At 40.5% G+C, this 24,242-nt stretch overlaps 1 protein-coding gene across 2 annotated transcripts; it reads right to left on the reverse strand.

Annotated features, from left to right (window-relative positions):
- Nucleotides 1-1,101: 1,101 nt before the first annotated feature.
- On the reverse strand, nucleotides 1,102-23,597 carry Katna1 (katanin catalytic subunit A1). Of its 2 annotated transcripts, none has more exons than XM_027402056.2 (11): nucleotides 23,386-23,597; nucleotides 16,082-16,256; nucleotides 14,505-14,662; nucleotides 13,942-14,140; nucleotides 12,413-12,534; nucleotides 9,185-9,290; nucleotides 7,909-8,067; nucleotides 4,272-4,398; nucleotides 3,234-3,368; nucleotides 2,705-2,831; nucleotides 1,102-1,456 (listed from the first exon to the last, which is right to left on the reverse strand). In XM_027402056.2, the coding sequence occupies exons 2-11, from the start codon at nucleotides 16,241-16,243 to the stop codon at nucleotides 1,258-1,260; spliced, it is 1,494 nt and encodes a 497-aa protein (XP_027257857.1). In that variant the 5' UTR covers nucleotides 16,244-16,256; nucleotides 23,386-23,597; the 3' UTR covers nucleotides 1,102-1,257. The 2 variants fall into 2 exon arrangements, with proteins under 2 accessions (XP_027257857.1, XP_027257858.1); XM_027402057.2 differs by having other exon boundaries at nucleotides 13,942-14,122; nucleotides 23,386-23,596.
- Between the last annotated feature and the right edge of the window lie 645 nt (nucleotides 23,598-24,242).

Consider the following 24,242-nt stretch of genomic DNA (forward strand, 5'->3'; position numbering starts at 1 on the left):
GCTGCATGGATTAAGTTTCCCTAAGTGAGAAGCACTCACTATATAGTAGTGTGGTATGGCTTTCATTCGTGTGACTGAACGTGAAGCTCAGCCTTTCAAAGCAGCTGTCAATTTTATGGTTGTAAGGAGAGTACTGTGTAATAGGCATGTTTCATCTTGTTAGTAGTGGTCAGAATGGCCTATTTCAACAGGGTTATTTAGTACACACAACTTACTCCATGTGGTTTTTATTCTTTTTCATTAAAAGAGTTTTGAAAGCCAGATATGGTAGAGCACATCTGTAAGCCCAGTACTCAGTGACAAGAAAGAAGACCTCGATAGATGACACAGTGAGAGTCTGTCTGTCTATCTGTCCCAGGTTTTTGGTTGTAATCCATTTTAAAAACATGGCCCAAGCTCAATGCTTTGCTTTTTTTTTTTTTTTCTTTCTACCAATAGTAGAAACTTGAAGCCATGAATGCCAGGAAAGGACTATACTACTGAGCTACAGCTCCAAGCCTTCTGAGGAGAGAAAGAGGAAGGGAAGAAGGATGACAAGTGTGACAGTGAAGTTTAATCTTGCCTGGTTTTTTTTTTTTTTTTTTGGAGGTGGTCCAGGCTGGTCTCAGACTTACCAAGTACTTAAGCATGACCTCAATCTTGCATTCACCTACATGATGGCAGGTAACACTATGTTTGGTTGTATGCAGAGTTAGAGACCAAACCTGAGGCTTCATTCATGCTGGGCAAGAACCCTAGCAATGTATATCCCTAGCCCTAACTGGATTGTTTTAATTAACTTTGGGGTGTGTCTGTGTTATGCATGTTTTTCTGGGTATGTGCACAAGGATCCTAGAGCCAGTGTATCCCCTTGAAGCTTTTTCAAGAGCAGTATGCACTCTTAACCACTGAGCCATCTCTCCAGTCCCAAGAGTCCCATTCCTACCTGGACAGAAAGGGAAGAGAAGCTACCATGACTCCAGAGGAGAAGACACTATGGCTATGCTTTAGTTAGCTGCAGTATAAGAGTGTTTACTAGCTATCAATCGTTACCGTAGAACAGCAAAGAGAGGGAGAGAGATGTACTTAGCAGAAATCAAGCAGTGCTAAATTAAAACAAGGTGCAGCTTAAAAACAATGCCTTTATTCAGAATCAGAATTTAAAAATCTCACCATTATTAAAGTTTAAAAAAATATAGCACTCAGTGCAATGAAATACTACATTTAATTATGTTTCAAAGACTTAAGGCAGATTTCTCACAGTTTACATGTGAGAAGTTAGCATGATCCAAACTCAACTATCCATTTCTCATATCTTTCAATGTCTGCAGCTGATACTGACTTAGAAACCTTCTTTAAAGCCATTTCAAAATCCTCCATGGTGGTAGGCATGTGCATTTCTTCTCTTGAAAGGTTTCGGATTTCTTCTGGAGTTAGACCCTCAATACGCCTTCTCATGGCCATCAAGGATGCATCTCTAGGTTTTAAGTTTTAAAAAGCCCAAAGTGTTACTTTAATTGAATTAAAAAAAAAAACTGCCAAATTCTCGATCTTACATATATTATATACATATATTAATACTGCATTGCACCTTCCATTGGAAAACAAGGCCTGCTTTGAGTCATATTTTAGCAGTGAAATCTCCATAATGAAATAAGTATACTAATTCAAGTAATAAATGCTGAATATACAGTCCAAGATAAAGTAAAAAGATATAATAAAGAAGCTTGCAATTTAAAGAATAGATATTCACCATGGAGACAGAAAGGAATGTTAGATAGAAAATTAAACGTTTTCTCCATATAAGGAAAATCGGGTCAGGCACATTTTCCCTTTCCCTTCTATCACAGAAACTTCACATCAAGAATGTCTTTTATAAGCTGGGCAGTGGTGGCACACAAGGGAGGCAGCCTGGTCTACAGAGTGGGTTCCAGGGCAGCCAGGGATAAACTCTTAGTTTCATGCAGCCCAGACTACCCCAAACTGGCAGTGTAGGTAAGGATGACCTTGTACTTGTGATTCTCCTGCCTCCATGCCCTGATGCCAGGAGTATAGTCCTGCACCACCACGTCTCAGCACCACATGCTGCAAGGACCAAATCCAGGGCTTCATGCAAGTTAAGCAAGTATTCTGCCTTAGCCACATACCCAGCTCATGTAATTTTTCTCTGACCAAGTACAACCTTACCTGCAGTCACCACATGTGCACAGAGGCAGTAACTTCATTTGTATACATAACCTCTGACCCACATGATCTGCGTGATGTGCTCACTTAGCAATGAGGAAGCTATGCAGACAACCCCTGAGACAGATCAGGGCCATGCCTTGTTGAGCCAACTGGACCAACAGTCACATTTAAGACCCAGTGACTAAAACAAGACTATAGTATTACTGTATCCTGTGAGTGCATTAAATACACCAGTCATTTCCTATCTAACACAGCAAGGAAACAATGCTTCTTAAACTTACAGCTTTCAAATAGACTATGGGCCGCAAATGCAGATACCTTGCCAACACCTGTTAATGCTAACTCTAACCATAAATTGTAACTGTAACTATAAATATATTGTAGTGTGGGGGTGGGGTCTTTGTAGTCTTGAGATAAAACTCAGGGTTGGCACATGCTAGGCAAACACTCTATCTCCTGGCCAGTGTAGGTCATTTGCCTTAATATAAACACTTAACAACTGAAGTTTATGTTTACAAAAAATGAGAGAAATACACACCTGCATACATTGGTAATGTCCGCACCAGAGTAACCTTCCATGTTTTCTGCTATGATTGCAAGGTTAACATCATCAGCCAATTCCAGCTCTCGAAGACTTATTCTTAATAGTTCTTCCCTGCCTTTTGCTAATTGGAGAAACATTTTAAAATGTAAGCTTCAATGGGAATAGAGTAGTGTTGATTTCGCTCAAGCAAAAGCCCACTTTCTGAAACAGTTTTAAAGATGGTCTCATAATACAGTTCAGGCTGGCCTTGAATTCATCACCTCCCTGCCTCGGCCTAAAAGTCGAGGATTTATAGGCATAAGCCACCATGTCTGTCTGCCTCAAGGCCAGGAAGTATTAGGAATTGTTTTCCAATTCTTGGAGCAAGTGTGCTTATCATGTTATCAAGGCTTCCAGATTCTAGATGTAGCCAAACAGTCACACAGGAAAGAACAAACATTTGCCTCCTCAAGTAAGGCTACTATCAATTTTAAATTATAAAATCTACTTGATAACTAGAGCTCCCAGAAAAGAGTCATGATACCTGATGGTAAAGGAATGTAGATTCTTTTCTCAAGACGACGTCGTAAAGCCTCATCTATATCCCAGGGGAAATTTGTGGCTGCCAGAACCATAACCATTTTGGAAGGGTCATCATTTTCTGAGGCTCCTCCAACACCTAAAAAGGTAGGAGAATAAAAGTTACTGAGTGGGACTCATGAAATAAAGCTCAGTTCTTTACAGACTGAAATCTTACACAATGATGCAAGAGGTATAGTTTCCCAGCCTCCCTAATACAACTGTGAGGATGTGACCCAAGGGAAATGTAGTTTTATGATACACAAAATATGACTTACAAGGGATTTAATGAAAACACCAGCTCAGCTAATTATTTTTTAAAAATCATGGGTTTAGTGGTGCATGGGCATGAAGTTCCTTAAATCTCAGCACTTGAGAGGCAGAGGCAGGCAGATCTCTTATGAGTCTGAGGTCACCCTGGGCTACAAGCAAAAAACAAAAAACAAAAAACAAAAAACAAAAAAAAAAAACTATCAGGCTGGAGAGATACCTCAGTTGTTAAGAGCACTGGTTGCTTTTCCAGAGGACCTGAGTTCAATTCCCAGCACCACATAGCAGCTCACCTTCTTCTGGCCTCCTCTGGCACCAGGTATGCACAAGATACACAAACAAACATGAAAACACACACTCATACACATGAATTGTGAATACATTCCAAATACATACATAACCTCTAAGGCCAGTCTGTTTGCATTTTATATCTACTTATTCTGTGGCTAAAAATAAGGAATCATATATATATATATATATATATATATATATATATATATACACACACGCATGCACACCAAAGAGTGGTATGTGGATGCCATTACTTCTGACATGTCATTCATTCAAAAATATCCATTTACTACTACTACTCATCTCTATGCCCTAAATGCCTGTCCCTCCCATCCTTCTGGAGTTCTAACACATACTGAATGTGCTGGATCAGCACCACAAACAGCTTGACTGACTGGAAGAGCATACACAGTCAGCTACCATCCCAAGTCAATCTATGTACCATCCATTTGAACCAGCAGCTCAGCTTTCACCCTTCGGCTTGCTTCATGCTCTTCTGAAGTCCCGCGACGACTACAAATGGAATCTATCTCATCAATAAATATGGTAGCTGGAGAGTAAAATCGAGCCTAAAGGAAGAAACCAAGCAATACCAGGTTTTAGGGTTTTGATTTTGAGGATGGGAATACAACCTCATGATAGAGTGCTTGGCTAGTATGGTTAAGGCTCAGTGTTACTGAAATAAACCATTTACAGATTAGAAACTGGGAAACACGAGGCTGAATAACAGCTTAAGAGCACTTGCTGCTCTTGTAGTGAACCTGAGTTCAGTTTCCAGCATGCAAATGGGCAGCTCACAACTTCTATAATAACTGCAGTTACAGGAGATTTGACACCCTCATCTGGCCTTTGTGGGAACCAGCACACACAATACACAGACATACACACAGGAAAATCAGATTTACACAGAAAATAGGAATAAACAAATCTTTAAAAGAAACTGGAAAACAAATAGAGGCTACCATACTATTCCTTTCCCCTTGCCTAATGGAAGAAAGAAGTCATGCATTGTATTTAAATTTGTTTTAATTACATTTATTTGTGTGCATGCATGTGGGGGGGGGGTGTAGGAGAGCCACAGAGCATATTTACACAGGACAACTTGCAGAAGTTCAATCTCTCCACCATATGGGTCTCAGGGATCAAAGTCAGGGTGACAAGCTTGGTGCAAGTACCACTGAACTATCTTGTCCCATCTTTTTCTTTTCTGGATACAGAAACTCATGAATCCCAGGTATCCCCAATTTGCCATACAGCTGAAGGTGACCCTGAGCCCATTTCTCCTGGGATTTCACATGGGCACCGTGTCATAGCTGTAAAACATACATAGCTTCTAATGAAAACACAGACACCATCTTTTTCACATTATATAAACTGGCTCTCTTAAAAAAACAAACAAACAAGCAAAAAACTTCTGTGTATGATAAATATAGGGTTATCCTGAACCCTATTAATGATATGAACAACTATGGTAAGACATTTAGAAGTACTGGTAGATAGTCTCAAGACCTAGAAAAAGCTTGGTTGAAACTGTTCCCTTAAGAAATTGTAGTTACATGGTCATTTTTTACATAAAAAAAAATCACTTTTTACATAAAGTGTATTTTAATGCTCTGAAGTAGACCATGAGAAGATACCATTTTTATTGTTTTGTTCTAAGCCCATCAACAAAAAATTAAATTTCATTCTGCATGTTGTTGCATCAAGCAAACCCACCATTTCTGATTCTTCTCAAGCACTGAGTCAGAGTGTTCTGCTTCAAGCAGAGGCTACAGGACACATGCCAAACTGGTTTTATTTGACTTGGGTGGGTACTGTGGAGAGATGTTCAATGGACACCAACTGGTTCTGCCTTCTGGTAAGGGAAACCTGTCATGTGTAAATCACTGTTGTAACATTCCAACATTACAAAAATCCCTCCTTCTAAATGAGATAATGGTTTCAGGCTCAGGCTTGTGACTCAAGAAAAAATGCTGATCCCTGGACTTCCGCATCAACAACTGAAGTGAGGAAGCATTTCTCTGGGTTAAACTTCTTACCTCAGCCACCCCATGGGCTGCCCAAAGTCAAAGCTACCCACAGTAGAGCGCTGAGATCAGAGCGACCTCTAAGGATGTCTGAACTGAGGCTCTCAGTAGATCTAATAATGGAAAAGTAATTTTAAACAAACCCTATAGAGCACATATTCTGCTGAAGATTAAAGTAAAACAACTAGACAATCACTTGTTGCAGGATAATGCTCTTGTATACTGTAAAAATTTGTCACTCTGTGGTTTAATAAAATGCTGATTGGCCAGTAGGTAGACAGGAAGTATAAATGGGGCTACAGGACCAGGAGCACTCTGGGAAAACAGAGTGAGACGCCATGTAGCTGCTGAGGAAGCAAGAGACCCAGGCATCACCTGTAAACCAAGAGTACATAGAGATACACAGATTAATAGAAATGGGTTAATAATTAAGAAAGAGCTAGCCAATAAGAAGGCTAAGCCATTGGCTAAATGGTTTATAATTAATATGAGCCTCTGTGTGTTTATTTGGGACTAAACAGTTATAGGACCAGGCAGGACAGAAACTTTCATTTACAATCGCTTTTTTTATATAGCTGGGTGGTGGTGGCACACGCCTTTAATCTCACCACTTGAGAGGTAGAAGCTGATGGATTTCTGAGTTCGAGGCCAAACTGGTCTACAAAGTGAGTTCCAAGACAGCCAGGGCTACATGGGAAGAACCCTGTCTCAGAGGGGATAAATAAAACAATACACATATTTTTATCCCAATCATTTTTAAATACGTAATATCAGCTCCAATGAGTTTAGATTTGTATTAAGAAAATTACTTTTATCAGTTGAATTTCTGATATCACACAGGTAAAGTGTATGTGTGTGTGTGTGCACATGAGTTTATGTGTGCAAAGGCATAAGTATGATATGTATGTAGAGGTCAGAGATCAATCCTGGGTGTCTTACCTCAGGTGCTGTTCACCTTGAATTCTGAGTAATGTCTTTCACTTGCCTGGGACTCAACAATGAGATTAAGCTGGATAGATAGCCAAGTGCCTTGGCGATCTGCCTGTCTTTGCCCTCCCCAGCTCTGGGATTACAAAATACTGCCAGGTCCTTGTATTACACTTTCCCAACCATCTCCACAGCCCGTAAGTTGTATATTAATGCCTTCTACATAAAGGAATGGCAGCTCAGAAAGGAAGGAACTGGCTGGAGGCAACAGCTAGCAAAGTGACTGACATGGAATCAGAAGGCAACAATTTAAGCTTAGTTCCTTTAACACTTTTCTCCTTTCTCTCAAGCATTGGGAAAACCATCTTTTCAAAATTATCAGAGATTCTCCATTAGATTCATATTGTGCTATGAACTAATTTGCCATTAAAAGTCTGTTAAGAAATTGCCTCCTGGTTTATGAACTGTCTATGCCCAGGAGGAAGTAGAAATAAAAACCAAAATAGGAAGAATTTTTTTATAAAGTGGATAACTTGAAAGGATGATGCTAGTTTGTTTCATCATTTACTTATTTGAGCTTAGAACGAGTAAGATCCAGGATGCTATCAGCACGATCACCTAAGACTTTTTCTGCTATGATTAAAAATTCATATTTTGGGGCAGTGGTTAAGAGCACTGGCTGCTCTTCAAAGGACCCAAGTTCAATTCCCAGAACATGTTGGCTCGCAACCATCTAGAATGACATCAGCACCCTCTTCTGGTGTGCAGGCAAAACACTGCATACCTAATAAATAAATAAATAAATTGTCCTCAGAAATCCACTGAAGTGTGGTGGTATTCACTCACCCCATCACATATGTATGTATACACACAAAAATAATCATAAAATTTAAAACAAACCAACTAACCATAATTATGTTAGACTCTTAAGGCACATTAGTAATGCTAACGCCATAGTGCACACATGCTCAGAAACTAGCAGATGTGACTCCACCTCTGGAAAAAAGGAGATAAACGGAAGTCCAAGTCATTCAGGATTACTGACAACCACAGCAGAGTGCCATCCTACACATGTAATAGAGAAAGATGGAGGTCAGGAATCTCTAGAGCTGTCTCAAACATTACCATTTCAAACAGAAGACGGACAAGCTTCTCAGACTCTCCTCTGTATTTAGAAGTCAGGGTTGACGAAGAGACATTGAAGAATGTTGTCTTGCATTCTGTAGCAACTGCTTTAGCAAGAAGGGTCTTCCCAGTGCCAGGTGGACCAACCATCAGTACTCCCTGTAAGAGTTATAACAATGTAAAATATAGCAGTGTAAGCAAAGACTTCATCAGCCATTGCTATTTCCTTCCCTCTTCTGTTTTTTGAGGATGATAAATGCAAACGGGGTCTTGACCTCCTGGGTTCCAATGATCCTCCTGCTCTATTCTCTGGAGGAGTGGGACTGTCAGTGGACACCACCTGTCCAGTAGCTTGTCCTTGTTCTAATTAAAACAAAGTATAAAACTTCACTAGATTTGTATGTAACAATGAGATAAAGAGCAAAGAGAAAAATGAATGATATTTCATAACCAAGTTTTTGACATAGGGTCTCATTAATTTAGCACTGGCTGTCCTGGAACTCATTATGTAGACCACACTGGCCTCACACTCACAGAGCTCCACGTATCTCTGTCTCCCAAGTGCTGGGATTAAGAGTATACGCCATCACTACTGGCACAAATATCTTTTCTATTACACAAAAGGAAGATAATCACACTGAAAGTTTGGAACTCAGTTAAGAAAAAGGAAAACATAATTATTAATTTATTAATCATTACAAAAAAGGTTAACTGTTAATAGTTGATATTTTAAAGAGGCAGATAAATGTTTACTCATAGCCCACATTCCTTTAAACAGCTCTTTTTTTATACCATCCCAGAATTTTCAAAAATGCCCAATGAGATAAAAAATATTGCTGAATTTGTCAAAACCAATTCCAAAACTATTACGACACGTTATATGATGTGACAAATGAAATGTATTAGCCAACTGGGTCATATGTGCAAACAGAAGTTCATTCTACATGTGCTATGTGTGGGTAACATGACCCTGAGGATGTGCTTCTTACTGTGGGAACCCTGCACTGGTTTGCTCAAAGTAAAATCCTGAATAGTATAACATAAACTTGTTCTTTTTTTTTTTTTTTTTTTTTTTTTTTTTTTTTTGAGATAATGTTGATCTAACCCAGGCTGTCTTGGAATTCAGTATGTAGCCCAGACTGGCGATCCTCCTGCCTAAGCTTCCTGAGCCTGGTTTAAGTTTTTCCTCATTTCACTTTCTCCACTATGAATAAGTAGTGGTTCTCCACAGAGGCACTGCTGTTTCCTCTGATGATGCCTACAGGTATAAACTTACTTTCCATGGCCTCCTAATGCCCTTAAAGAACTCTGGCATCCACATTGGTAACACCACTGCTTCCTTAAGCAGCTTTTTAGCTTCTACTAAATCAGCAATATCATCCCTGAAAGAAAAGATACTTTGTCAGCCAACCCCTTGGATTATATATCCAATCCTATATACTCTTCACCCTGAAAACCATCGCCTGCACAGGATTTTATGACACAGAAAAAATGCTAGTCTTGGGCGGGGCATTGGTGGCGCATGCCTTTAATCCCAGCACTCGGGAGTCAGAGGCAGACGGATCTCTGTGACTTCAAGGCCAGCCTGGTATACAGAGCGAGTGCCAGGATAGGCTCCAAAGCCACACAGAGAAACCCTGTCTCGAAAAACAAACAAACAAACAAGCAAACAAAATTGCTAGTCTTACATCCCAATCAGTATATACAGAGGATAACCTTTGTCTTTAGTTCTTGGCAATAATGGGTTTCAGTTTAATTTAGGAAAGCATAAAACTCCATTCATTCATTCATTCATTCATTCATTCATTCATTCATTCTCTATGCTGCCAGGCTAGTGTAAAATCTGTGACATGATATGGCTCAAGTCAAGATATAAGCACACCCTTAGCTAAAAAGCTCAGGACCATAAACGTTTGCATACACCTTCCCACTTCAGCATTCTCTAATCCAAAACTGTTCAGATTAATTTCATCTAAAACTCTCCAAATTTTCTAAGAATAAAGTATTTACTTGCTTAAAAATGTGGCTCAACACCCTAGGCTGGAAAAAAAAAAATGATGCAATCCAGCACTTAGGAGGAAGCTTCTTCCCACAGAATAAAGTGGTTTAGCTCTACACTTGAAAATATATTCAATTGGGCTGTAGAGATGGCTCAGAGGTTAAGAGCACTGGCTGCTCTTCCAGAGGTCCTGAATTCAATTCCCACAACCATCCGTTATGAGATCTGGTGCCCTCTCCTGGTGTGCAGATATACATGGAAGCAGAATGTTGTATACATAATAAATAAATAAAATCTTAAAAAAAAATTATATATATTCAATAACCAGGCAATGGTGGAGCACACTCAGGAGGCAGAGGCAGGTGGTCTACAGAGCTAATTCCATGATAGCCAGGGCTATACAGAGAAACCCTGTCTTGAAAACAAAACAAAACAAAAAAAACTTGAGGGCGCTGGAGAGATGACTCAGCAGTTAAGAATACTAGCTGTTCTTCCAGAAGACCTGGGTTCAATTCCCAGCACACACACACACACACACACACACACACACCACACACACACACACACACACACACACACACACACACACACACACGGCAGCTAACAAGTGTCTGTTACTCCAGTTCCAGGGGATCTGACACCACCACACATACATGCAGGCAAAACACCAACTCACATAAAAATAAATTTTAAAAAATTTGGATCTTGGTGCATTTTTGGATTTCTGATTTTTCAGATTAGGGGTTAGGGATGCTGAACCTGAATCATCATTGACAGCATCTTATATTATATCCCATAACTCTAATGGCTTAGAAGAATGGCCACTATAAAAAGAATAAACAGGGCACACAGTAGATACAGCTGTTAAGCTTCCAATTCTAAGATGCAGACACCAACGTTAAAAGATGAACTTCATTATGAAGTTCTCCCCAGCCACTAGAATACATACCAGTACTACTAGTGTATGTAGCAATTTTACTATGAAAATAGATTTTACTGTATAAATATCAATTACTAGAAACTTTAAATATTATAAAAATACCTATTAACCATCCATATTTTAATTAAAAGTATGTAACAAAATATAACCAACTTGTAGAAAAGTGAACCCTTACAGCATGCTGAAAAAGGGTACATATCCTTTATTAGATATAAAGTTGAGAATGTTGCACTAAAAGCAAATAAAAGCAACATTTACCATAAGCTATAGACATAAACAAGATGTGTGCACAGAAACCTCCACCCAGGGCTGGCAAGCTGGTTCAGTATGTAAGAGTGGTTACTGAACAACACTGAGGACCTGTCCCCTCAGATCCCACAGAAATATGGGAGAGAGAACAGAGTCCACACAGTTGTCCTCTGACCTCCAATTTGTGCCACAGCACATGCTCCACCCCATCATACATACACAATAAAAATAGCTTTTGTTTGTTTATTTGTTTTTAGACAGGGTTTCTTTGTGCAGTCCTGGCTATCCTAAAACTCATTCTGTAGACCAGGCTGGCCTCCAACTCAAGAGATCCACCTGCCTCTGCCTCCCAAGTGCTGAAAATAAAGGTGTGACCCACCACTTCGGGACATTAAGTTTAAAACAAACAACAAAAAACAAAACATCAATCTTCTCAACATTAGAAGGGGGCCCAAAAGATGAAACTGTGTGCTTAGTCCCACTTTGTATTTGACTTGTCAATTTAAAAGAATCATGCTTGGCAGTGGTGGTACACACCTTTAATCCCAGCACTCAGGAAGCAGAGGCAGGTGGACCTCAATGAGTTCAAGGCCAGTCTGGTCTACAGAGTGAGTTCCAGGATAGCCAGGACTGTTACACAGAGAAACCCTGTCCCAAAAAACAAAAAACCTCAAGGGACTGGGGATATTCAGTTGGGAGACAGCTTGCCTCATATATGTATGAGACCCTGTGTTTAACACCTTATACACCAAAAACGAAGAGAGGCTGGAGAAATGGCTCAGTGGGGAAGAGCAACTGGCTGCTCTCACAGAGTGCCAGGTTTGATTCTCAGCTGCCACAGCATCTATACCTCCAGTTCCAAGGGATATGACTCCTTCTTCTGTCTTCCAAAGGCACTGTACACATGGCATGCAAGCAAAACACCCATCCATATAAAATAATAAACTTTAAAAATGCAAAAAATAATAGCAAGCACAAGCCCCGGAGTCCTCAACATCACCATATAAATTGGTCATGGTGATGTGTGTCTGTCATCTCAGTGTTCAGGTAGGAGGACGAAATTCAGTGCCATGCTGGCTACCATAGCCATTTTGAAGCCAGTCAGCTCTACAGGGAGTCCTGTCTCACAACAAACAAAAATAAAAATCTCAGGACAACATACTGGTACAGCCTCAGTGGTGACTCAGTTTTTACTGTATGTCCCACTTACACTGCATATCCTCTAGCTCTGTCTTCAAAGACAGATTTTAGCACATGCCCATATTTTGTCTATTTTCTGTTTCCAAAACTATCAATTATCTTGTGATGTGACTTACCAACGAACATTGGGATTCTGAGAAATTATATCTCTTTCCAAAGCTTCTACTAAGTCCTTGTCATATCCAGTGCTGTCAAATTTATTTGCCTCTTGTTCTGTAACTGCAGCAGGTGATTTGTTCTACATGAGGAGATAAAAAAGGAAGAGCTCTTAATTGACTGAAATTCTGTATTTTGTTTCTGTGAGTCATAAACAATGATCAGACCAAAGTGATTTTGTTTACTGAATGATCTCCTGGTACAAACCTAACACAAGTCAAACTTCTGACCCTCTTGCCTCCCAAATGATTGGTATTACCACCACACCTGGACAAGGAAAACCAATCCTAATCAATGTGGATTTTTCCAAGAAACCAAAGAGGCCAGAAGAAAGTGATGCGGTATTTCCCAAGTGCACAAAGAAAACTCAAGATCCTTCCAGTGTAATAGCCTTCAGAAATGAAGAGGATTTCAAGGCATTCTCAGAGGGGGGGATGGGAACACATGCCTAGAACCCCAGCACTTGAGAATTAGAGACAAGAGGACTATAAGACCACCTCACAAATTCAAACCAAACCAAACCAACACCGCCCTCCAAAAAAAAAAAAAAAAACTTGAGATAAGAAACAGAATTTTATCAACCCTGAAACACGGGCAAGTCAGGAAACAAAACATGGAACTATGTAAATATGACAGACTTTATTTCCCTATGAGTTTTCTAAATAACATTGGCTAGCAAAAGCAAAAATTACAACAATCTGATGTAGTTCTAAATTAATATAGAGGAAATGTTTATAATTGTAAATAGAAAGAATAAAGGGATATATATGGGACTCTGTACTCAGAAGTCAGACAATGACTATCAGTAAATCACTTCATACATACATACATACCAAGAAATTATAAATAAGTAGATGTGTATCCACTTAGATTTAACTTAAGTAAAAATTAAATTAAATTTTCAGTTCTGGCCTGGCATTGATGGCACATACCTATATAATCCCAGCATTGGGGAGGCAGAGGCAGGCAAATCTCTGTCAAGATCAAGGCCAGTCTGGTCTATAGAATGAATTCCAGGACAGCTAGAGCTATTATACAGAAAAACCCATTCTTGAAAACAAAAACAAACAAACAAACAAAAAAACCATTTTGTTTTGAGGAGGCTGGAGAAAACACTCTACAGTTAAGAGCACTGACTTCTCTTCCAGAAGTTTACGCTCAATTCCCAGCACCCATATGGCCCTTCCAACTGTAACTATAGTCCTACAGGATCTAATGCTCTCTTCTGGTACACAAATGAACATGCAGATAAAACATTCATATACATAAAAGAAATAAACCTTAAACACTTTTGTTCTCGCTCTTTGTTGGTAAGTATATGTATGCAGCTGCCTGCAGAGATCAGAAGAGGGTGTGGGATTCCCTGGAGTTGCAGGTACAGAGACTGTGAGCTCCCTCATGTAGGTGCTGGGAATCAAACTCAGGCAGAGCAGCAGCAGCAGCAGCAAGTGTGCTTCATACTAAGCCATCTGAAGGTAGTAGCACTTACCTTTTCCTCTCTTCCTTTACTCTGCTCTTTCTTTTCACGACTACGCACAGCTTTCCCTCTGTCATTGTGAAGACTCTGTGCAGATGGACGATGCGCTCTGACGCCTGTGCCTGGGCGGTTACTGTGTGGCTTAGGGTCATGGTACTGAGAAGACTGGCGTTTCCTAGGTCCTGGTGAGGGTCTAACCAACAGGAGACCACTAAAATCACAGGCAGTTCCTGAAGCAGCTGGCTATGCACCCAGTCTAAATCCCTCAATTTACATATGAAAAAATCTGAGTTAAAGACAGCATATGTGATTTTCCAGCAGCTACAGAGAATGTAGAAGACTCCAGTTCCCAGATCCCTCAGTCTATATGCTGAGTCAGCTACTTTCAGCCCACTAGCCCCTAGTTCTGGCAAATTTCCACCTAAACTTGATACACACTTAATTCTCAAAGGACATTACAGTACAAATGTTCCCCATGTCCCTGTCTCCCAGCAACCCAGTCCATCTCCTAGATATGGACCAAGGCTAAGGCTGCCAGCTTCTTGGTCTATTTTTCTTAAGAAGTCTCAACTTACCTTCGTTCAACAGGTACAGGCAAGGACCACACTTCTCCTTCAGAAGCCGGAAGTTCATGCTGCGCAGCTTTTAAAGGGGTGCTGTCCAGTTTAAAGCTCTCAAGTGTTTTCATGATATCCTTAACATGCTTAGCTTCCACATTTATTTCCTGCCAAACCTAGTTTCAAAGAAAAATATAACTAAAATTTCTCTAAGAAATCACTGCCAAGCTGGGCGGTGGTGGCACATACCTATAATCCCAGCACTCAGTCAGGAGAGGCAGGTGAATCTCTGTGAGTTCGAGGCTAGCCTAGTCTACAGAGCTACTTCTGGGACAGCCAGGATTACACAGAGAAACCTTATCTCAGAAAACAAAAAACAAAAGCCCAAAACAAACAAACAAACCCATGATCAAATTCCATTATATGGAGTAATGGTCATACAACATTCTGAATGTATTTAACACTAATGAACTTCATACATTTAAAACTTTATACTGAACTACAAATTTAAAGTGATTTACATATATTTTAAAGTATATGTAACTTAAATATCAACAGCTGGATTTAAGGAAAAGTTATTTTCCAAAACAGGCTACTTCTCTCCAAGTGTTACAGACAAGTGCGGTACCATATTTAAACAGGAGCCAGGAAATAATAGTTCACAACAAATTCAGCCTAAAGGACTACTCTTTTCTGTAATGTTCTATTATGACAGCTGGACTTTGGGAAATACTGCCCTGGACTAGATTTTATGGGTTCCATGGTTTCCAACAATAATTTTCTTCCAGTCCTCAGTGTCTAAGACTCCTTAAATGGGATTCAAATATGATCAGCTTTGTAAAGTTCTATAGGAAATAAGGTTCTGCAAGTATCTGCTGTCATTTGCAATTTTAGCAATGTCATTATGAAATTAACTGCAGGGCTTGGGTAGGACTGGACAGGCAGAGACAGGAAGACTGAGTATGAGGACAGTATGGTCCACATAGCAAATTTCAGGACAGCCAGGGCCACAGAGTAAGACCCTGTCTAAAGAAAAGAGAAGAAAAAAGACTATTACTTTAAAACTATTATTAAACAGCTTTAATATTTATTAAATAAATTCTAACAATAATTAGAATAATAAAGCAGAGGTCATAACACTGTTGATGGTGAAAGAGCTGTTGCTCACCGTGATGGCTATTCTTGGTTGTCAGACTATATCTGAGTTAACTTAAACCCAAGTCATTGGGTACACCCGTTAGGGATTTACTTAATTGGATCATCTGAAGTGAGAAGACCACCTATATTTGGGTCACACCTTTGTGGCAGCCTGTATAAAGGACAAAAAAGACAAGCTTTTGCTCTTGGCCTGCTTGCCCTCATTTACTGGCTTTGGAGCCTACTTACTCCAAACACCAATGTATACTTTAGACCAGCTGTAAGTTCAACTCCAGCCTGGTTTACAGAACTAGTTCTAGGACAGCCAAAACTATACAAAGAAACTCTGTCTCAAAAAACCAAACAAACAAACAAATCTATACTCTCTGAATGCATGTACAGCATTGAAAGTCAATCTACATTCTCTGAGTATTAAACACAGCAGCCATGATTCTTACCTGTTGCCATTTCTGCTGGAGGTATGTATCTTTGACTGAGTATAGATACTTATTCATTTGGTCAAGAACTCCCTGATAATAGACCATTGCAGAGTCATAGTTTCCCAGTAATGCATATTCACGAGCCAACTTTACATTCTCACTGATCATGAGAAGACTCATGCTCACATGTAAGCTAAGAAAAGAAGAAACAAGAAGTATTTTCATGTTACATATCTCTCAAAAATAAGTACAAAGCTTCTTAAAAATATACTTTCTAGGACTCCTTTAATGAGGAAGTTTACAGCTGGGTCAGTGAGACCATTCAATAGATGACCCAGCTTTAACTCAATAAACCCAAGTAAAGGAAAAACAAGGAAACCAAGTCCACAATGCTGTCCTGACTTCTGTATGCACAGGCACACAGACCACAGGGCACACCTGCCCCAACACTGACAAAATAACAAGTTTTCAAATAACTCATTTATTAGTATATGTATGAGTATTTTGTTTGTAAACCATGTGCATGCAGTGTGTGCAGAGACCAGAAGAAGTTGTTTGATACTCTGAGACTGGGGTTACAGATGTCTGTGAGACACAGTGTGGGTGCTGAGAAATGGATCCAGGTCCTCTGGAAAAACAACCAGTGCTCTTAACCACTGAGCCATCATCTCTCCAGTCTGAACAAATAATTTTTAAAAATTAAGTTTACAAGAACACATTCACTCCTACAATTTCCATCCTTAAAGAACATGTTGGGACTTGCAGATAACAGTTCAGCTCAGTGTTTAGACGGCTTGCCTAACATGCATAAGGCCCCTGGTTCAATGCTCCATGCCACATACACACAACAAAAAAACAACTTGGGCTGGGGATATAGTTTAGACTTAAAGTACACACAAGATAAGGCCTTGGCTTCAAATTACAGTACCATCAAAAATAAACTCATGCATATGTACAAACATGCATGATTTTAGTTCCTCCAGCTAAGCCCCACCATAAAGGCTAGCTCACATTATTAGGTTGTTTACCCCAGTTCAAAATAACGTTCACCCATGTAGGTCCTCTGACATTCTGCTGGGAATTTCATCTCATTACATTTGTCTACACTTATCTCTACTAGACCTAGTTATCTGAGAGAAGGGCACACATGTGAAACGTGTAGAGCTGTATCTCTAGTGCATGATACATTTTCATAAACATCTACAGAACTGATGCTCACTGCTAGGCATAGTTTTGGGAAGAGGTACAAATAAGCAGAAAGTGTATGTGTTTTGCAGTTAGAAAAACCTTGGTTAGAATCTTTTTTTGTTTTGTTTGTCAAGACAGGGTTTCTCTGTGTAGCCCAAGCTGTCCTAGAACTCTCTCTGTAGACCAGGCTGGACTTGAACTCAGGGATCCACCCTCCTCTGCCTCCAAGTAAGTGCTGGGATTAAAGGCATGCACCACTACTGCCCAGCTTCTTGGTTAAAATTCTGATTCTGCCATCCTGGTTAAGCTCTTAATATTTCTTCCAAGTTTCAATTGTTAAAATTTTAATTGGTATAGTAACTACTGCCAAGAGTTACAAAACTAATAAAAATAACTAGGCAGGTGTACTGCTGGATGTCTGTAATCCCAGTTATTTGGAAGCTGAAGCAGTAGGATCACAGATTTAAAGCCAGCTTGGGATACATAACAAGTTCGAAGTGGGCCTGATCAGCTCAGCCAGACCATGGCTCTGAGTAAACACTGTAAAAGGGAAGTGGGTGCTGGGGATATAGCTCAATGATGGAACACTTGGCTAGCTAGCACGCAAGAGGTCCTACACTCAACCCCCAGGTCAGGACAAAATAAATACATAAAAATAAGTAACTTGGTGTCAGGCATGACATCTCAGGCTTCTAACTCCAGCACTTGGGGTACAAGCAAAGAAGATCCCATCTGGAAGCCTGGGATGGCTGGTCTTTGCACTCAGCCAGGAAGTGTGTCTTCAATAAAAGTTTCTGCACATGAGAACCTGAGCTATCTGCATTTAGTAAGATACAGATATGTGGAGATACACATAAGTAAAGCATTAGAAGTAGGTACTTGAAAAATGTCCGCTTTGTTAATGGTGACAATGACTGCTATTGAAGATGAGAGAATGTTGGAAGGAAGAATCTGCATGTTCTGAGAGGGCAACGATTTGGATGAGGGCAGTGGCCACCAGAACAGAAAAGCAAATCTGCAACACTGTGGCGAAAGAGCTGCTGGCTGCTTGGGAGTTCCCTATAGCTACAATGTGAGGCACATTAGGCTTGGGGTAGTACAAAGGTGACCATGAAGGATAACAGGAAAACTGATAGGAGGGAGAAGTGTGAGGAAAATGAGATGTTTTTTTACTTCTTTTGTACATCAGTAGAATATTCACATAGAGCTCTTGGACATTGCTGATCAAGGCTGGAGCATGGCTCAGTGGTTAGGGCACGAACTGCTCTTGCATTTGGTGGCTCACAACGGCCTGTAACTCCAGTTCAGGATTCCTGAACGCTCTCGCCTCCATGGACACCTGTCTGCAAGTGGTGCACATAAACTCACACAGGCACACATCTATATACACAAGTAAAAATAAATCTATCTTTTAAAAAATAGAAGGTTGTGAGGTGGTGGCTCACACCTTTAACTCAGCACTTGGAAGGCAGAGGCAAGCAGATTTCTGTGAGGCCAGCCTGGTCTACAAAACAAGTTCCAGAGCAGGAACAACTAGGGCTGTTAGTTAGTTTCAAGAAACACTGCCTTGAAAAACAAATAAAGAAAAATAAAAAAAAATATAAGCTGCTAGTGGTGGCCCACAGCTTTAATCCCAACACTCAGGAGGCAGAGGGAGGCGGATCTGATGGGGAAGGTCCTTCTGTATGTTGTGATTATTTTTCTCTCATTGGTTGGTGAATAAACGCTGATTGGCCAGGAGCCAGGCAGAAGTATGGTGGGGCTACCAGACTAGGAGAATGCTTGGAAGAGGAATACAGAGAGGAGCTGCCAGGGAGACACCATGTAGCTTCCAGGAAGATAGGATGCCAGGCATTCTCTGGTAAGCCGAGACCACGTGGAAATGCATAGATTAACACAAATGGGTTAATAATTAAGAGAGAGCTAGCCAATAAGAAGCCTGAGCCATTGGCCAAATAGTTTATAATTAATATAAGCCTCTGTGTTTATTTGGGCCTAAATGGCTGTGGGACCAGGCGAGACAGAAACTCCGTCAACACAGATCTCTGAGTTTGAGGCCAGTCTGGTCTACACAGTGAGTTCTAGGACAGCCAGGGCCATACAACAGAGAAACCCTGTCTTGGAAACCAAAAGCAACAACAAAAAAAAACAAGTTCAATAATGCTAAATATGAGCATGGATTTTGGGAGAAAGGAACCTTCACAGTTTGTGAGAATATAGTTGCATACTCATTTTGAAGAATAATCAAGCAATACTTAGAGATATCTTCTTTAAATATCAATGGCCCTATGTAGAAATGTTATAAAAGACTCCAGAGAAAGCCTCACAAAGATTCATAAAAGGACATAGTTCTGGTTGTTAATTATAGAACTATTTGAATTACCAAGAAATTGGAGGCAGGGGGAATATAGTCAAAATATATTATGTGAATTATGAGAATGTCAACCCATATTATGTATAATTCATATATTCAAATATACAACACTACGAAAAACAGTTTGGAGACAAACTGTTCTGCTAGGAAACTGTGGCAAAGAACACAGTAAATATATAGTACATAAAAGCAATAAACAACTTTGTAAATGGCAACATAAATAGATCATCAAAAGTAAAGGGTTGGGAAACAAAATCTTAGACATAGAACAATGTCGAATTTGAATATCATTTGATTAAAGTAAAAATTACAAATGCTACATAAATACTCATTTAAAAATATACATGTATATCTCAGAATATATATAGAATGTACCAATCTAAACAGGGTGAGGAGAGAAATGTAAATCAAAGAATCAGGTGCAGGGCCACACACCTGTAATCCTAGCACTTGAGAGTTCAAAGCCATCTTTAGTTGTGTGTTGCGCTTGAAGACAGCCTGGGCTACATGATTCCTTGAATTCATGCTTGTAAGTAAACAAAAAGGATGGATGAGATATTCCTCCTAGGATTAAACTGTGACTTCCATCCTATTCACTGTCTCTTGCTTATCCACTCAAAGGAAAACCAGCTATTATGTGGCAACATCCTCTGTGAAGAGACTCACACCACAAAGAAATGAGGGAGGTCCCAGGGCAGCAATTAGTGATGACCTGAGGTTCTCACACCAAGAACCCATAAGGCCCTGCATCTGGTTAGCCACCACATGAATGAGCTTGATTCCTCCTGTGGTTATGTCTTGAAATGACTTGAGTCCTGGATGACATCTTTATTACAGCCTGTTGACAGACTGAATCAGAGGCACCACAAAGCCACACATTCCTGACCCAGAGCAACTGTAAGTGTGTTTTTTAACACTAAGCTATGCAGTAACTCACAAGCACATAACAATATAGGTATGAATTGAGTTTATGCCACCTAATCAGTAACTCAAGATCCACCATCTAAGGTCCAGAAGAAAAAGAAAACAAAAAACAAAACAAAACACTCCCACGACACAAATAATGACTGCTGGAAGTTGTGACCACTGACGTTTCACCTTAGTAAAGGCTCCATAGCAGACTCCACCTTTGGTAACTGCTGTACCCTCAGCACCCAGGACACACTTGGCACACAGATCTCAAAATACCTTTGAGTGGATGGCTGCTGCTAGCGTTGTCTTAACTACAAAACCCCTTTCCCTTGGTGTAGTTTCCAATCCTTGAGACTCTCACATTCCTCTCAGTTCAACCCACCAAGCTGGGACTACTATTTGATGCGCTTTTTGAATTTTTATTCGTGTATTTAGGTGTTTTGCCTAAATATATGTGCACCAAGTGCAGGTAGTGCCCACACAGGATAGAGGAAGGCACCGGATTCCGACACTGAAGTTGCAGATGTTTGTAAGCAGCCATGTGGGTGCTGGGAATTGAACCTGGGTCCTCTGGAAGAGCAGTCATCTCTCCAGGCCCACTCCATTCCTGCGTGATTACTTCTGCCCTGAAACCACCTTTGCCTATCTATGGTGATGCCTAGTCTGGGCAGCGGCATCAGGAGGAGGAGCCTGGCCCACTCTGGAAGTGTACTGCTGATTCCTATGACATTGGATAAGTTTCTCTGACTCTTGGGGGTGGGGGTGAGGTCATGGTTCAGGGCTCAAAGCTCATAAAAGTTATTCCTAGACTACTTTAACTGTATACAGTTTTGAATTTCTCTTTCCAGTCAGGTAAAATTCCTTTTAAGCCAACTATTTCTCTTTCTTTTCTTTAGGTAGGGAGAGTGACTGGGTTTCACACTAGCTCAGGATGGCCTAGAACCCACGTTAGTTCTCTTGCTCAGCCTCCCAAGTGCTGGGATTCCAAGTGAGTTACCATGCCCAGCTTGATATCTCCCAACAGACAAATAATAGAAAGTCAATCCATGGCCATGTTAACAGACAACATGCAAAGTCTTTGGCTACCAAAGAAAACAAAGTGTTTACACATATACTGCCAAAGCACCCTCATGTAACTAAATATCAGATTAAAAAAATCATCATTCTCTATTACCACAGCAATATCTAAGCCAGAATATTTTAAAATAATTTTTATTTTTATTTTATGTGCCTACATGTATTTCTGTGTGAAGGTTCCAGAGGGATTGGAGTTAGAGGGAGCTGTGACCTGCCATGTAGGTGCTGGGAATTGAACCCAAGTCCTCTGGAAGATCAGCCCATGCTCTTAACCACTGAGCCATCTCTCCATCCCCCTAAGCCAGAATATTAACTCTTGTATTTATGAAATTCTTAAATTTCCCTTATCAATGCTGAAATTCCACTGCAGAAGAACAGAAATTGGGTTTATCTAGTGTAATAACTGACAGTATTTGAGGAAAACAATCTACATAGAGGAAAAAAGCTAATATATTAAGTTTTCAAAGAATAAAAAAATATGCAAAAGAAAAAAGCCACTGAGTAACTGCCTGTAACTCCTCAGGCACCTGTTCTCACAAGCATCCATTCCCCAAGGCACACACACATAATTAAAAATAAAGTCTTTTTAAAAAGAAACAAGATTAAAAACCAAAAACCTTATCCACCACGTGTGTAACTATTATTATTATTATTATTATTATTATTATTATTATTATTATTGTGTTTGTAACATGACATATGTGTGGAGGTCAGAAGACAACCTTGGAGTCAATTCTCTCCTTCCACCCTTGCTGGGTTCCAGGCTTTGAACTTGGTTGTAAGGCTCAGCTGACAAAGTGCTTTCAAAGGCACTACAGGCAGACTAGCAATTTCAGGAAGTGTACCTCGGGAACACGAGAATAACTACATGATAATTTACATAGTCACTAATGACTATGAATAAGCACAAAAATTGACATACCCCCCCAGAACAATTAAAGCATGGCATAGGGGTGGTTTTTTTTTTTAGCTTTTATAATCATCATATGATAGTACAAGCATAATAAAGTTATCATTACTAAAATAAGAGATGCATGTATGCATGCAAACACACATAAACCTCTTCAGAAAAAAAATCCACTTTACAGGTATTCGTATTTTAAGTTCATCTTGAACAAAACAGATTAATTATTAAGTGTTAACAACTAAAATGTAACTTAAAAGCAGCATTCAAGCCCTGTCAAGAAACTCCACAAGCAAAATCCATTCATTGTATTTATTATCTACATGGATCCTACTGACTGACATGCCATCTTTTTTCACAGTCAAGTAAAGAAAAAACAAAACAAACAAAAAAAAAAAAGCATGCTATTGCAAACAGAAGTACAATACAGTAAATTCAACAAAAACAAAAACAAAAAGCTGGTGAGTTAGCTCAAGTGGTAAGGGCATTTGCCCAGCAAGTTTGGCGACCAGAGTTCTAATCCGGGAGCCCTGTGGAGGTGGATGGAGAGAACCAACTTCACAGGCTGTCCTCTAATCTCCACATTTACATCCTACACGCAATACACTTTAAAAATAAAAAATAAAAACAAATACAAAGGAGAAATAAGTAAACCACCAATAAGCAGTGAACACCAACATAACAAATTGTAGGAAAAGAAGCTGAATCCCAATGTCCAAGCTTTGGAGCTTTTACAGGGCGGAGGTTTCGGGGTGGGAGCGAGAAAGCTTCCAGCCCGTCCCCGGATCGGGTGACATCTGTGCGGACAAGGGCCTGAGGTGGCATCACAAGGCTCCTCGGGCGGCCCGAGCGAGAGCGAGCACTCACCTGGCGCGGCCGAGGCTCCCGGACACGCTGCCCGCCGCGTGGCGGGGGACGAGGCCCGAGCCGCAGCGTCGCGCTCGTTCTGGGAGCCGCACGGCCGAAGTCCGTGGGCACAGCAGACCCTGCTCGCAGCCAACTTGAAGTCAAGCCCCGCAGGCCAACTCCCAGTGCCCACAGCCTCGGCCAGTCCCGCACCCGCGGGGACACGCCCCGGAAGTGAGGGCTACGGACGTGCTGCGCCAGCGGAACCTAAGGGGGCGTGGCCGAGCTCTGAGTGCGCCTGCGCATTCTGCGCGCGGTCCCGAAGGAGGAGTGGGCGTGGCAAAGGGCTTAGTCCTGCTTACCTATTTCAGAGCTTACCTTGTGCCCCTTCATATCTGTTCCCAAGGCTCATTCACGTTGCCTCCTTGCCTCCGGGTCAACTTTCAACAAGCTGCTCAGGTTAGGGAGTCAGGGCTCTCTTACAGGTAAGTGTCTGTGTCAAGCCATTCGTTTATGACAAATCTTGCTTTAGAACCCGGTACTTAGACTATGTAGGATACTGCAAGCAGGAGCCATCCATGCCTCAACTGTATCTGGCAACTGCTTTCTCCCTTTCATATATAGGCAGAGAGGGGAGAGTGTCGTCATGGGAAAGTATCTTCACTATGTCATGGGCCCACAAAGTAGTAACACAAATCAGGAATATTGCATTTGGGCCAATCAAATGAATTTGGCCTCATGCATATCAAATACTAATTTATGAAGGGATGTAAACTAGTAGACAGAAGAAAACAACAGTAATGGTAACACTAAAAATGTTTCATGTTCAGCTATTCTGAGACAATGTGTAAGAACCTGATTAGCATTTCCTACGATTA

The sequence above is a fragment of the Cricetulus griseus genome, chromosome 2 (assembly GCF_003668045.3).
Source record: "Cricetulus griseus strain 17A/GY chromosome 2, alternate assembly CriGri-PICRH-1.0, whole genome shotgun sequence".
NCBI lineage: Eukaryota > Metazoa > Chordata > Mammalia > Rodentia > Cricetidae > Cricetulus > Cricetulus griseus.